Source organism: Myripristis murdjan, chromosome 14, assembly GCF_902150065.1.
Source record: "Myripristis murdjan chromosome 14, fMyrMur1.1, whole genome shotgun sequence".
Taxonomy (NCBI): Eukaryota; Metazoa; Chordata; class Actinopteri; order Holocentriformes; family Holocentridae; genus Myripristis; species Myripristis murdjan.
In genome coordinates this window covers 24,847,038-24,859,521 of record NC_043993.1, presented here as the reverse complement: position 1 = coordinate 24,859,521, position 12,484 = coordinate 24,847,038, and the positions used below count along the sequence as shown (strand labels likewise).

Below are 12,484 nucleotides of genomic sequence, written 5' to 3'. Positions count from 1 at the left end.
ATATATTGATATAGGTTAAATTTTACACATGAAACAAAATGCATACAGACAGATATAGATAGATAGATAGTGAAAGAGAGAAACAGAGAGAGAGAGAGAGACAGACAGACAGAGAGAGTGAGAGAGACTTATGTTTTGTGCCAGAAACTGACCTTGAAATATCGCCTAAAGTCGCCTCATTTACTGAATAAAGCTGATGGATTTGTGCTAGTTTGTGCAGAAAGCATTAATGTAAATGTACTTAGCTAGACTGATGATTAACAAACATTTTAAAGCATAATTAGCAAACAATGCTGGTTGAATGGATTCATATTCTGTGTTTTTCAACGTTTTCATTCAAACAGTTATATTTTCAAAATTCAGTGGTCAGTGTAAAAATCAAGTGTGCCCACCACTTCTTTATGTGGTACTCTTTGAGTCATATTTTAGTTAATTTTTAGTTATTTTAGTTAGAACTATGTTTAGAGAGCCATTCTGTAAATGCAACACACATGAATAGGGAGATGAAAAACAGAAGATATGTATTTTACAGAGGAATTCCTGGTGACCTTGAGTGTCAGAATATAAACTTATATTTTTTTAATATCATGTTAGACATTACAGTGGAGTCCATCCTTCCATCCAGTATCTGCTGCATAAGTGCCTATGTGGGATCAGTGGTAGCAGACTGAGGGGGGCAGCCCAGATATCATTTTTCCTGCCCGCATCTGCCATCTTCTCCTAGGGAATCCTGAGGCATTTGCAGGACAGCTGGGATTTATAGTCCCTCAAGCATGTTGAGGATCTTGGGTCTTCTCCCAGTTGGATGTGCCTCGAACACCTCCACAAAGAGGTGCCCAGGAGGCATCCTAATTAGATGCCCAAACACTTTCAGCCCTTAGGTCCTCTGATACTGCTTTTTATTTATTTATTTATTTATTTATTTAAATGTCCACATTCTCACATAACCATTTTCTGATATACATTTAACATCTATCTATCTATCTATCTATCTATCTATCTGCAATTAACAACCTTTTTTTTTTTTTTCATTTTTTCACTTCATTTTTTGTGTAAAGCACTTTGACCTGGCCATGAAAGGTGCTATATAAAACAAAAGAATAAAAAAAAGTTAATGATGATGATGGTTATTATTATTATTATTATTATTATTATTATTATTATCATCATCATCATCATAATCATCATCATCATCATCATTATTATCTCAGCTGTTCAGAGGGGCAGTGGCTCTGCTCCTTCAGGATGTCAGAGCTTCTCACACCTCATCCATGATCCATGAACTTGAGGTGCTTATGCTCATCCTGACCACTTCGCACTCTGCTACAAAACATGCATATGCTGGAGGTCAGCCAACATGGTCAGGTTATCTGGAAAAAAAAAAAAAAAACAAACAGAGAGACAAACCTGAGGCCACCATGCTGGGCATCCTCCAATCCCCAACTGTGCATTGAAATCCTGTCCATGAAAGTCACCATCAGAATTGGTGATAAAGCACAGCTGAAGCAGATTTCAGCTGAGTCCAGCACCCACTGGGAATGATCTTGAATTATTGCTAAGAATGCTGACACAGCTCTGACACTGTTAAATGGGGATGAAATGGCTAGCAGTGGTGACCCTGGCATCCTCGACTCCACACCCCACAACACACTGTCATAAACCTCCTCCAAACCCATAAACTACATGTAGACCGGATGAGGACAGAATCTGCATTGTCCCTTCTGAATCTGAGGTTCCACATTCTGAGGGAGTCTCCTGTCCAGTACCCTGGCCTAAACTTTCCCATTGAGAGTGAGCAGTGTGATACCCCAATAGTCAGAGCACACCCTAGAGTCCCTCTTTTCAAAAATGGGAACAGCCACCTTGATCTGCCACTCCACAGGCACTGTCCCTAACATACACACAACACTGATGAGACTTGTCGACCATGACAGCCCAAAGCATTCAGAGCCCTCAGCATTTCTGGGCAGATCTCATCCACTCATGGTGCCTTCACAATACAGAGTTTCTCCAACTACACCAGTCATTTCCACCCTTTCTGCCAATCGTCCCACCCTGCCTCCTCCACAGGGCTTGTCTGTCAGGTTTAAGAAGTCCTCAAGATGTTCCTCCCATTCAACTACATTTTCAGTTGAGGTCAGCACATCCCCATATTTCTGAGAACATTGTGGACAAGGTTATGCCTACCCCTCCTCGGTCACCTGATGACCTTTTTGAGGCCAACCAAAAATCCTTCTCCATGGCCTCCCAAACTCCTCCCATATCCGAGTTTTCACTTCCTTACCACTGAAGGTGCAGTTCCTCTGGTCATCCGTTACCTTTCTCCTGACTCCAGAGGGCCTTCAGCCTGATGACCTCCTTCAGTGTTGGTGTCCACCATTGGTTTCTTAGGGTGCCACCACAACAGACACTTATGACCATCTGACCACAGCCAGAGACGGCTGGATAATCTGAAGTGCTCTTTGGCACTCATGTGCCGACAATTATAGTCAGAGCCTTCCCCTCCATAACACATAGTAGCTACAGTGAGGCAAACCTCTTGTTTACTGAGACAAACTCCAATATGGCAAGTAACCCCACACCTTCCCACCTCACTTCATCCTGTGAAACTCCACAATAGGCAAGGTCCCCGCTTCATGGGGGCCCACAGGAGGACAGCTTTGCATTGCTCGATTGGGCCAAGCCCAACTAGACTCTGTGGCTGTCTGCCAGGCACTAGTCTACAAGCTCCCATCCCATCCTCCAGTCTCCCTAATCAGGGTGAGCTGCCAGTTTGGTCCATGAGACCATTCATAAAGGCTTCCAAATCACCTCTAATGGTGTGTTTAGACCAAACCAAGGTGAAAATTCACCTAGCAGACTTGCACGAATACAGCAGTGAATTTTTTGCTTGAGATGAAAATTTTAAACTGACATGAATACACAAATTTACACAAATTTTGCGTTTTCATGTCATTCATGTCATACAGTGTGAATTTGCATCTGTTTGCACAAAAACCCACTTCACATTTGGTCTGAACACACAGTTAGGTTGGCCATTGGCACACAAACCCTCCACCAAGGTGGCAATTCCAGGAGAGTAGTCAAACAGAATGCCTGTTTTTTGCAGTGTAATGTACAACATAAACACACTGTATGCTGTTACATTCAAGATTTCAAAACCAACAATCAGACAATCAGTTTGGGTTAGCTTGACAGCCTATATTGAGCTTGAAAGCCATTAACTCAACACTGCAAGGCAAAATTACTCCCACTTAGTTACACTGGAGAGTCAACCTTTTGACCGAAGCGGCACTACCTGCAGGAAACTGCAAGGCTCTCACATTCAGGACACAGGTCTTCATACCTGCACTTTTAGTTTAAACCAGTGTGTGTAAGAATAAACTAAAGTTTCAGTGGATATTATTTACTCTCATTTATAGGATTTCCAGACATGCATTCATAGTGACTAACTGGTTCCCCCACTCAAATGATTATAATACATACAGTACACACCCAGGTAAATACCCAGGTACATACACACACACACACACACACACACACACGCGCACACACGCACACACGCACACACGCACACACGCACACACGCACACACACACACACACACACACACACACACACACACACACACACACACGGACACATACACACATACACACATACACACATACACAATGGCTTCCAGCCATGGAGGCATTATAAAAGGTCATCGTCACTGTCTCCACTGAACTTTGAGAATATGTGTGAGCCTGTGTGTAAGAATGTGAGTAAGACAGAGGTAGAGGGAGAGTGTGTGGAGGGAGAGAGAGAGAGAGAGAGAGAGAGAGAGAGAGAGAGAGAGATGCGATGTTAACCTGGCTGGACAGCTAGATGGCATTTGCCTGACTAGAACACACATAGTTTAAACTTTTCCTAGTCATCTCTGAGCTATGATCCAAACTTCTCCAAATCTCATGTTTCCCCTGGGTTGATACTGTAATTCATTAATGCTCCAGTGAAGCCATCCACGGGGTTTAGTTTAGTGTTTGTACTCTTTTCATGTGTGTGAAGCCATGTGTGCGTGTGTGGGTGTATGCATGTGCACATGAACATTTTGATTGTGGGACTCATGCTTCATTGCAGCTTTCTGTCATGTCATTGTTTAACTCAGAAACCTTTTAAGAAGTTCAGTTAGGCTTCGGATTGTTTGGGGATTTGGAGACCATCAGCACAATTGGGAATGGCATAATGAAGCTTTCTCCATTCTCTACACTCTCAGGACCAGTTAGCAGTTGTGACCTGTCAAGCCTTGTTAGGTTGTGGAGGATTGGCATGACTTCAGTCCGTTGGTCTTTGTATAGTTGAAAAAATTTGTTAGTGCATTATACCTTGACTAAAGTCTTTGAGGTCAAGCTCAGAAGTCTGCAGTGGCAAGTCCTGAACACATGAACAGATTTCGATTAATATACAAATTAATGGTGAATAAATTATGTTTATTTTCGCTTTTTTTTTATTCTTCCATTCAAAAATGATTTTTTTATACATTATTCTGGGGGAAGCATCTAAGGCAATTCAAGGGAAATGCTAATATATTACCTGGAACCAATATTGCATAATTCATACCAGTGAAAATAGAATGAAATGTTTCAAGAACTTCATATGTACAACTGAGTAGGACAATCAGTGGCTATGATGAGACAGAGTTCACTGAAGCTTTAATTATGCTAAAAGAGTATGTTGACAAAAATACCAGTAACTTTCAGTAATGAAAATACCTTATGGATGATAGAGGATGTGGGAGTCACAAAGATTGGAGGAAAATATAAGTACAAAATTTGCTTACAAGCTGTGAGAAAGGGCTAGAGAGTTGAAGCCTATTGGCTAAGAGCATATTCAGCACAGTCCCATTTTATAGATGGGAAGGAAATGATAAGAGTTCTCTGTGAAGATTGCTCCTGTAACTGTAAAACATGCTGTTGGCTTTTTAAATGGCGCAGAGGTAACGTCAAGAGCATTACATCTGTTGAATTTTCCGGGGTAGCCATTTGAATAAAGTCTTGCACAACTTTTTGCTTTTGACCTTAGACTTGGTTACGTTCTTAAGAATGGCATCCCTGAGCAGGGTAATGTTTTGGGGTTGGGACAAGGGGAGGGGGAAAGCATTATTCTCACTTGCTGGATGATTCAGAACCTCCAAGAAGCGCCTCTCCTGCTGCCTGAAGTCATACTCGACACTATACAGACAGACATGCAGCAGAAAATTACTGAACAACCAAAACACAGATAGATAATTGAATATTTCAGAGACAGAGGAGAATTCAGCTCTTGCCAAATAAAGCAATCAGTGTTTGACGAGTGTCAAACCTGCTATATTCCTGTAGCCATAACACTGTATCATCAGCTTATTCTTGCGTATGTTGTGTACTTCTTTTAAGGTAGCCTTTTGGGCTACAATTCAACATGTATTGTCATTACATTTCTTTTTGTTTTTGTAGGACACCCTGTGCTTATGAAATTTAAAAGCAGCGAATTTGTTTGGGCAGGTGGGCATTCCATTCCATCCAAAATAATCTTTTTTTTTTTTTTTTTTTTTTTTTTTTTTTTCCTGGCATTATGTACATCTCATTATGCCTACCTTCCACTTGGCCTTTGAGGACCAGATGCCAACACACACCAGGCACTACATCAACTTATATAACATCTTTTTGTCATGCAAAGATGGTTTGAAAGTAAGTAGATCAAGGGGAATGCTCAGAATATTTCAAAATAAAGCACTTTATAGATTTTGCCTTATCGGGCATTGAGCATTTTTCAAAAATAACAAGCACTGTGACCGTGAAGACGGCTTTTATATTTGTTAACCTCCTTTCTGCATACGCTTTTTCTGGCTCAATTGTAGAGAATTTAATTCTCCTATTGCTTCTACCTGATGCAACGCTTCAGCTGGTGTGTGCAAACCAAGATTAACCCAGCACCAATGGCAGATTGCAGGCAGACTCTTTTGCATGACAAGTCCTCATAAAGTAGTCACTGATTTATTACACATTATAATAAACTGTGTCCATGTAAATAGATGTGGGCCATCTTCAGACACAGCTACTACAGGTTCAATCAGATTATGCAGACAATGTTAAACCAGTAGAACGATCATGAGAGGTGACAGGAAGTTTGGGCTTTCTATTGGAACAGAACAGTATGTTTCCTTATAGTAAAATTAATTCGCCCTTTATGTGAATGTAATGTATATGCAGAACTGACAACACCTCTCAGTCTCATTATTGTCAAAAAAGGAGATATTTATCTGAGTTCTTCCTCAAGTTTGCTGTAGGACGTGAAAATATCAAAATGCAATGAGCTGTTTTGGAATCAGCTCAATTTCAATTTCAGACTAGGCTATTCCAGGTAAATTCATAAATCCTACTGTAATCTGCTTCTCATCTCCTGACAGCTCTCAAAAAATAATTCACCCAAAAATGATTGATTGCATCTTTTTGTTTTTTTAATGAATTTAAAGACTGGGGCCTTCTTTCATTGCTGCAGTGATGTGATAATGCAGCACCAAAGAACGAATGAACATCTTAATTTCACATGAGATGAACTAATCTGCACTGCCAAGGACAACCTACTTGGTATGCCACCCATGACCTGTACCTCATTGCTAAACAAGTTTAGGGCCACGTGATCTTATTTAAATGTAATTTACAAGTAAAAAAGATCATTTCTGCAGGCTGTATTCTGCTCAGCCATGGCCATTACTGTCTTGCTGCTACCTTAAAGGCCACCACAGTCTACAAAAAGCAGTGAATTGATTTATACATGTACAGTAAGCACTTGCACTGACAGTTGTGCCCAAAGATGTATTGTTCATAAAAAGTGAAAGATTTACGCCTCCTCTATATCCCGAACAAGTAACAAATGAAGAGTACAGAGCTTTTTACTTGGTAAGTGATGACGGCCCATAAGTCATTTATTTTCAGAGAGGTGAGCCAGCTGGCAGAGAGCTGCTGGCAGACTGGCAAGTGAAGAGGCAAAGGGGCTTGATCTCTCAAAAGTCTTTACATCCACTCACTCACACGGGCTATTAGTTTAGAAAGAGGTATGGCACCAGTTTACCTGCACAGTATCCTGTCTAGTATCAACTGTAACACCTACAAAATGTTTTGTCTAATGTACTCAGAAAACATGAGTGTCATCCATATCAGTAACATCAGTATCAGTTTGTCGCTGCTATTTACTTATACATAGCACTACATTGGCTATATATTATATACATGCATTTCATCTGTTATATTTTTCTGCTTAATAGAAACTGCCATGAGTTATCATTTAAAAGGTCTAACCAATTAAGTGCCAGTCGAAATGAGTGGTTATCATGTTTCCTTTACCTTCCTTTATATTGGAAGTTTTCTCCCTTTGAAATGTTCTTAAGCCCAAAGAATTTTCTGACTTCCCTTAGGCATAGTGATTTCTGCCTCTAATCAAATATGAGGAGTACTGAAGTGTTGTATGAAATAGTCACAATATGGACAAAATGTAATATTCGGGCAAGAGATGAATTCTCGATTTTCTAGTCTCACTTAACTACTTTAAAGGTCAAACTGGTGTTTTCATCATCCTCTCACCTATAGACTATACAAGCGGTCTTCTGGCAGGTCGGGCAGTTTTTGAGGTCCTGTCCTGTTTTGTAGCATCGCCAACTACAATAAAGGAATAAAAAGAGAACACTGCATATACAGCAGATAAGGTTGACTTTCAAAGCACATATCCTCCCAGGTTCAAGACCAAATATTCTGCTCTCTCATCCTCTCTCTGTTTGAAATCCATCCAGGCTGCCATTGGCACTAATGAGCAGAATAACATGCATTAAGCCAGACATCAGTCTGCAGCCAGTTATTAAGAGTTTGTTAGTCTGAAACATGACCTCATTCACAAACTGTTAGCTCACTACAATGGATGAGAATGACTGACAGCAACACTAGCAGGAAGCCATTTTAATTTCTGCTATTTATCCCAAAAGAGTCAGATACAGGCAGGTAATGACACAGGTGCAGAAGTTCCTGTCATTTAAGCAGGCATGCACAAAAGTGCTTACAGACCCATAGCTATGGTAGCACTTCACATCATAACATGCTTAATAAATTTCCCTATTGACAAAATATCCTCATAAATCTTATGTGTAGAGATAGACTGATATATCAGCACCGATATATTGGTATCTGTCCAATATTATTATTACTGTGGATATTTGGCTAATTGTGAAACTGTGTGTATCAGGTATTACTGATACAGTCCTGATACAATTGATTACCCGTCACTGTACCGTTAGCAAAAGTTTAAAATGAACATAGTCTGAAACTTATCTTAAGTCATTTTAACTTATTTTAACTTATGTTAAGACAGGTCTGTCTCAAAAGTATCTACAAAAATGCATATTGGTGTCAGCCTTAAAAAACAAAAAAACAAAAAAACAAAAAAAAACACATGTATCCTTATATCTCTGCTTCTACTGTGTTTTACAGTTAACACAGAGAAGTCCAGTGGGTGACATCCAGGAAAGTGTATAAAATTTTATACTACAACATTTCTCTCTCTTTTTCTCTCTTGTCCTCCTCCTCATCATCATCCATTCCCTGTTACTTACCCATTGGTGGGAGCATGGCACATCTCCAGATCCTGGATAATGTTGAGCAGGGTAGTGATCCTGTCCTTGTTGGCTGTGAGGCTGGCCTCCACAGCCTCCAGCCTCTGCTGGAGGGCTGCAGATTTGCAGCATTCAGGGGAAGGAGGCAACAACAGGGCTGCATCTGCTGGGTGGGAGTGAGCCTGGCTAGGGTCCGCCGTGCAGAGCTGGAGGGTGGCGGGACTAAACTGTGAATCTGGGCTCACAGTTGTGTGTGTCTCATGGGATCGGAGGGATGCCAAATGCATTGTTGATGCTGGCATTATAGAATTACACTTGGGTTCTGTGTGTGTGCAAAGCTCTTTATTTGTGTTCAATAGGGCCTGGGACATGACTGAGAGCTTTGGGCCTGTGTGTGTTTGTGATGATGATATATCTGAGTCACAGTTTAGGTGTCCTGAAGATTTGGAGATTGGGTTGATATGCGCAGTAGTGTTTGGCTGTGATGCGATAATGGGCTCACAGTTTGTTTGTGCTACAACTAGGGGTGTTGAGCAATTCGGATGGGTCTGTTTACCTGCACTGGATGTATGTTTAATATTTGCATGCCTCGCTGGTGCACCCGAGGGAAATTGCTCTGTATTTGAGTTTGCCTCATTGGTTGTTTTGACTGATGAGTGGGCACCGCTGTGTCCTGTTTCTGTGCATCCTTGATATTGTGCATGCGTTTGTTGTTTTGTGTTTATGCAACCCTGCAGACCAGAACTGTGTGACTTTATTATGGAAATGTAACTCTGAAGGTTACTGTCCTGTGATAAAGTTGAGTTTCCATGGACTTTTGACTCCTGCATAACTATTTCATTTATAGGATTACCTTTGTCTGTGTTCGTAGCAATGTATGATTTGGTATTGGAATTAAAGGTTGGTGCAAGTTGAATATTTTGGGTGCTTGTATGATTGGTAACATGCTGATCACTAGATACTGCAGCTGTACTTTCGCTCTTTTGTATGTTTTGATAAGAGCCATCCAGATGATATGAATGTTGGTCATTGTGGATCAACAATGTATTTGAAACATAACTGACTTTCTCTGGCAGTGTGACTGAAGTTGTTGTGGGCTTGTCATGAGTTTTGGTCTCTAATGTGGTTTCTGTGGTGCCGTGAGCATTTGTATGTGGCACATCATTGAGGTTAAGCATTTTAATTTGTTTCGAGGAGTCACTTGATTGAAGCAGTGAACTTGAACATGATAGATACACATTACTGTGGTTTTCAGGCAATGGGCATGCAGAGTGGTTAGCTGTTGATAGGGAATTATTCACATTGGTTGAGGTGGTCATGAAGGGTATAATTTTATATACTGTGTTACTACATGTAGATGAGGAGATTGGAGCTGTAATCATTTGCGACTGAGCATTGAGGGTAAGGAGTACAGCTGTACAAGGTGTGGTGCTCAGAGATGTAGAGACTGTAGTTACATGTGGTGTAGGTTTTGAAATTGAGGAACTAGGTTTAAGTGGCTGGATTTGTCCACAGACAGATTTACTAGTTATATGTTGGAAGCTGGGAATAGTTAAACCAGAAGTAGTGTTATGATTGGAAATGTTGAGTGGGACAAATTTACTAAGGATTGTGTGTGAAATAATTGTATGCGCTGTACTAGAGGGGCTGGATTTTGCTGATGAATGCAATGTGGTGTCAACAAAACAGGGCTTAACAGGTGATTTGCTCTCTATTATTGAGGATGAGGTCGCTTGTGGTTTATGAACTGTCTCAGGTTTAGTAAACAATGGACTTGTGGGTGGGGATGGTGCTGCTTTTGATTTATGAGTGCTGTTTAATGCTGTAATTGTTTGTGATGAGTTGGGACATTTAGAGGGCAGGCATGGGTTTTGAGTAGGGTTTGAGGCAGTGTGTAGTTGTTGTGTATGCGCTGAGGGCGCTGAATCGTTAGCAAGCTTCGGAGGTGCGGGTTCAGAGGCTGGTTTTGAAGGATTATAGGATGTGGTTGTATTGCATGTAGTTTCACAGGGTGTGTTTGCATGCCGGGGGGCAGTAGCTGTGTATGAATGGGTAGGTTCTGACAGAGTCAATGAAAGTGGAATGCTTTCAGGTGGAGGATGCACAGATACGCATACGCTTTTTAGAATGTCATTTTGTGTTGTGATGTGTTGTGGTGGTTTAGGGTGAGAGTTTGAATGCGGGTTGTTTGGTTTGGTGGCAATGGCCATCTGCGGAGGCAATGTGAGACTCGTCGGTCGGGGGATTTTGCTGATTTCTGATTGTTTTTCTTGGGATTTCAAACTGAGATCGTCCTGTCTTGTTTCAATCGTCGCTTTAGTGACAGTGACAGTTTTAGTGTGTAAGATGGTGGCGAGGTGGGACGACATGGAATTACGAGGGGGATGTGTATGTACCGGAGTAATCAGATTACCCCTGGAGCGTCCCTTGATAGAATGCACCGGACATGAAGGGTGTGGTGTGTTTGTATATCTCAGTTCACCATTAAAATATAAAGGTGGTGGGCTGACTGTGAGGTTAGGCCTTCTTTCGTTGATTGTGAGATGGCAAGGATTGAAGTCTTTGTGTTTCCCAGTAGGTGGACTCACTGAGAGTGAGGCAAGGCTTGATTTTAATGGAGTCCCCTCTAAGCAAGCATTAGCAGAAGGCCTTTTCCCTCCAAAAGTGGCACCTCCAGAGGGTACAGTCTGCCTTCCACCACACTGGCTGCATATTTTTTGTGGCACACCAAAAGGTCGGGTTGCAGATAATAACTTTGCTTTCCCAGGCTGCTCCACACAATGGCCTCTCCGTCTGGTTTGGTCTCTTCCATGAGAGGCTGCAGCCATTCCAGGCTCTATCTCATCATTATCAATGCTAATTCCACCAAGAGCCTCCGAGTCAACCACGCTGCCATTGGTGTAGCGCACATTAAGCTTCAATTTAGGCCTGTCATTCATTAGATTCCCTGCAAAGTGTGGATTGGTCTTGATTGCTCTGGCATAGCACTGAGTTCCACTGTTTCTCTGACTACAGGCCACGTCCTCAGAGGTCTCACCTGCAATCACTTTGAAAGTCACTTCTTTTTTGGCCTTGGATTCCACACTTTTCTGTTTTAAAAAAGCCCCCCTCTCTCTATCATTCTTTGTTTGCAGGTGTATCCCTTCGTCTTCTGTTTCCTTGGAAATACAGCAATTGGATGTTTGAAAGATGCTGTTATCCGACTGCACAGGCAGCATATCTGTTAGCTTTGTACTGTGCTCAGCAGGTGGTCTTCTTATCCCCGGGGATGTCTGAACACCGACGCTGCACTGCAGGCCCCATGTCTGCGGCAGCGCTCCTCCAGCTCTCTCTCCTCCCGTTGTCTTCCAGCCCCGCACTCCAACCAGGGCGGGAACGCCTAAAACTGGAACCGGCGTCGTCAGATCGGCAGCTCGTCTCCCCATCTCTTCTCTGATTGACTCAACAGTCTGACAACCCAAGCGAAAAGGAGTGTTTCCTCACCAATACATCTGTCTAAAAGGAAGAAAGGAAGTTCACACATTGAGAGGCTTTTAAGTTGGTGTTCTGAAAGGAATCGATGAGTCAGCAGGAGAAGTTCTAACAATGTGCAGAGCTGGGATTTAGACAAAGAGTTGTTTAAAATGCTACAGAAACAAGGGAAAACTAGTGCTGGCCAAAGTCAGTTGCAGATCTGAGATAGGAGAGATACAAATGGGCCCTGTCACAACTTACTGGAGCTCAAACTCTCTTGAAATAGTTTGAATGGCTAAAAATGTGGAGGACAAAGTGTTTGATAACGAGACAAGGTTGCTGCTGTGAAAGCAAATATCGTACTGCATATTGTGGTCCATTACTCCTTCACAGCATATTGCACAGGCCATT

The 12,484-nt window shown here is 41.8% G+C and overlaps 1 protein-coding gene across 1 annotated transcript; it reads right to left on the bottom strand.

Annotated features, from left to right (window-relative positions):
- Nucleotides 1–4,492: 4,492 nt before the first annotated feature.
- On the bottom strand, nucleotides 4,493–9,701 carry LOC115371714 (INSYN2B protein-like). The gene is made up of 3 exons (XM_030069191.1): nucleotides 8,621–9,701; nucleotides 7,602–7,676; nucleotides 4,493–5,213 (listed from the first exon to the last, which is right to left on the bottom strand). Exons 1-3 carry the CDS (start codon nucleotides 9,448–9,450, stop codon nucleotides 4,994–4,996), a joined length of 1,125 nt encoding a protein of 374 aa, XP_029925051.1. The 5' UTR covers nucleotides 9,451–9,701; the 3' UTR covers nucleotides 4,493–4,993.
- Nucleotides 9,702–12,484: the final 2,783 nt, after the last annotated feature.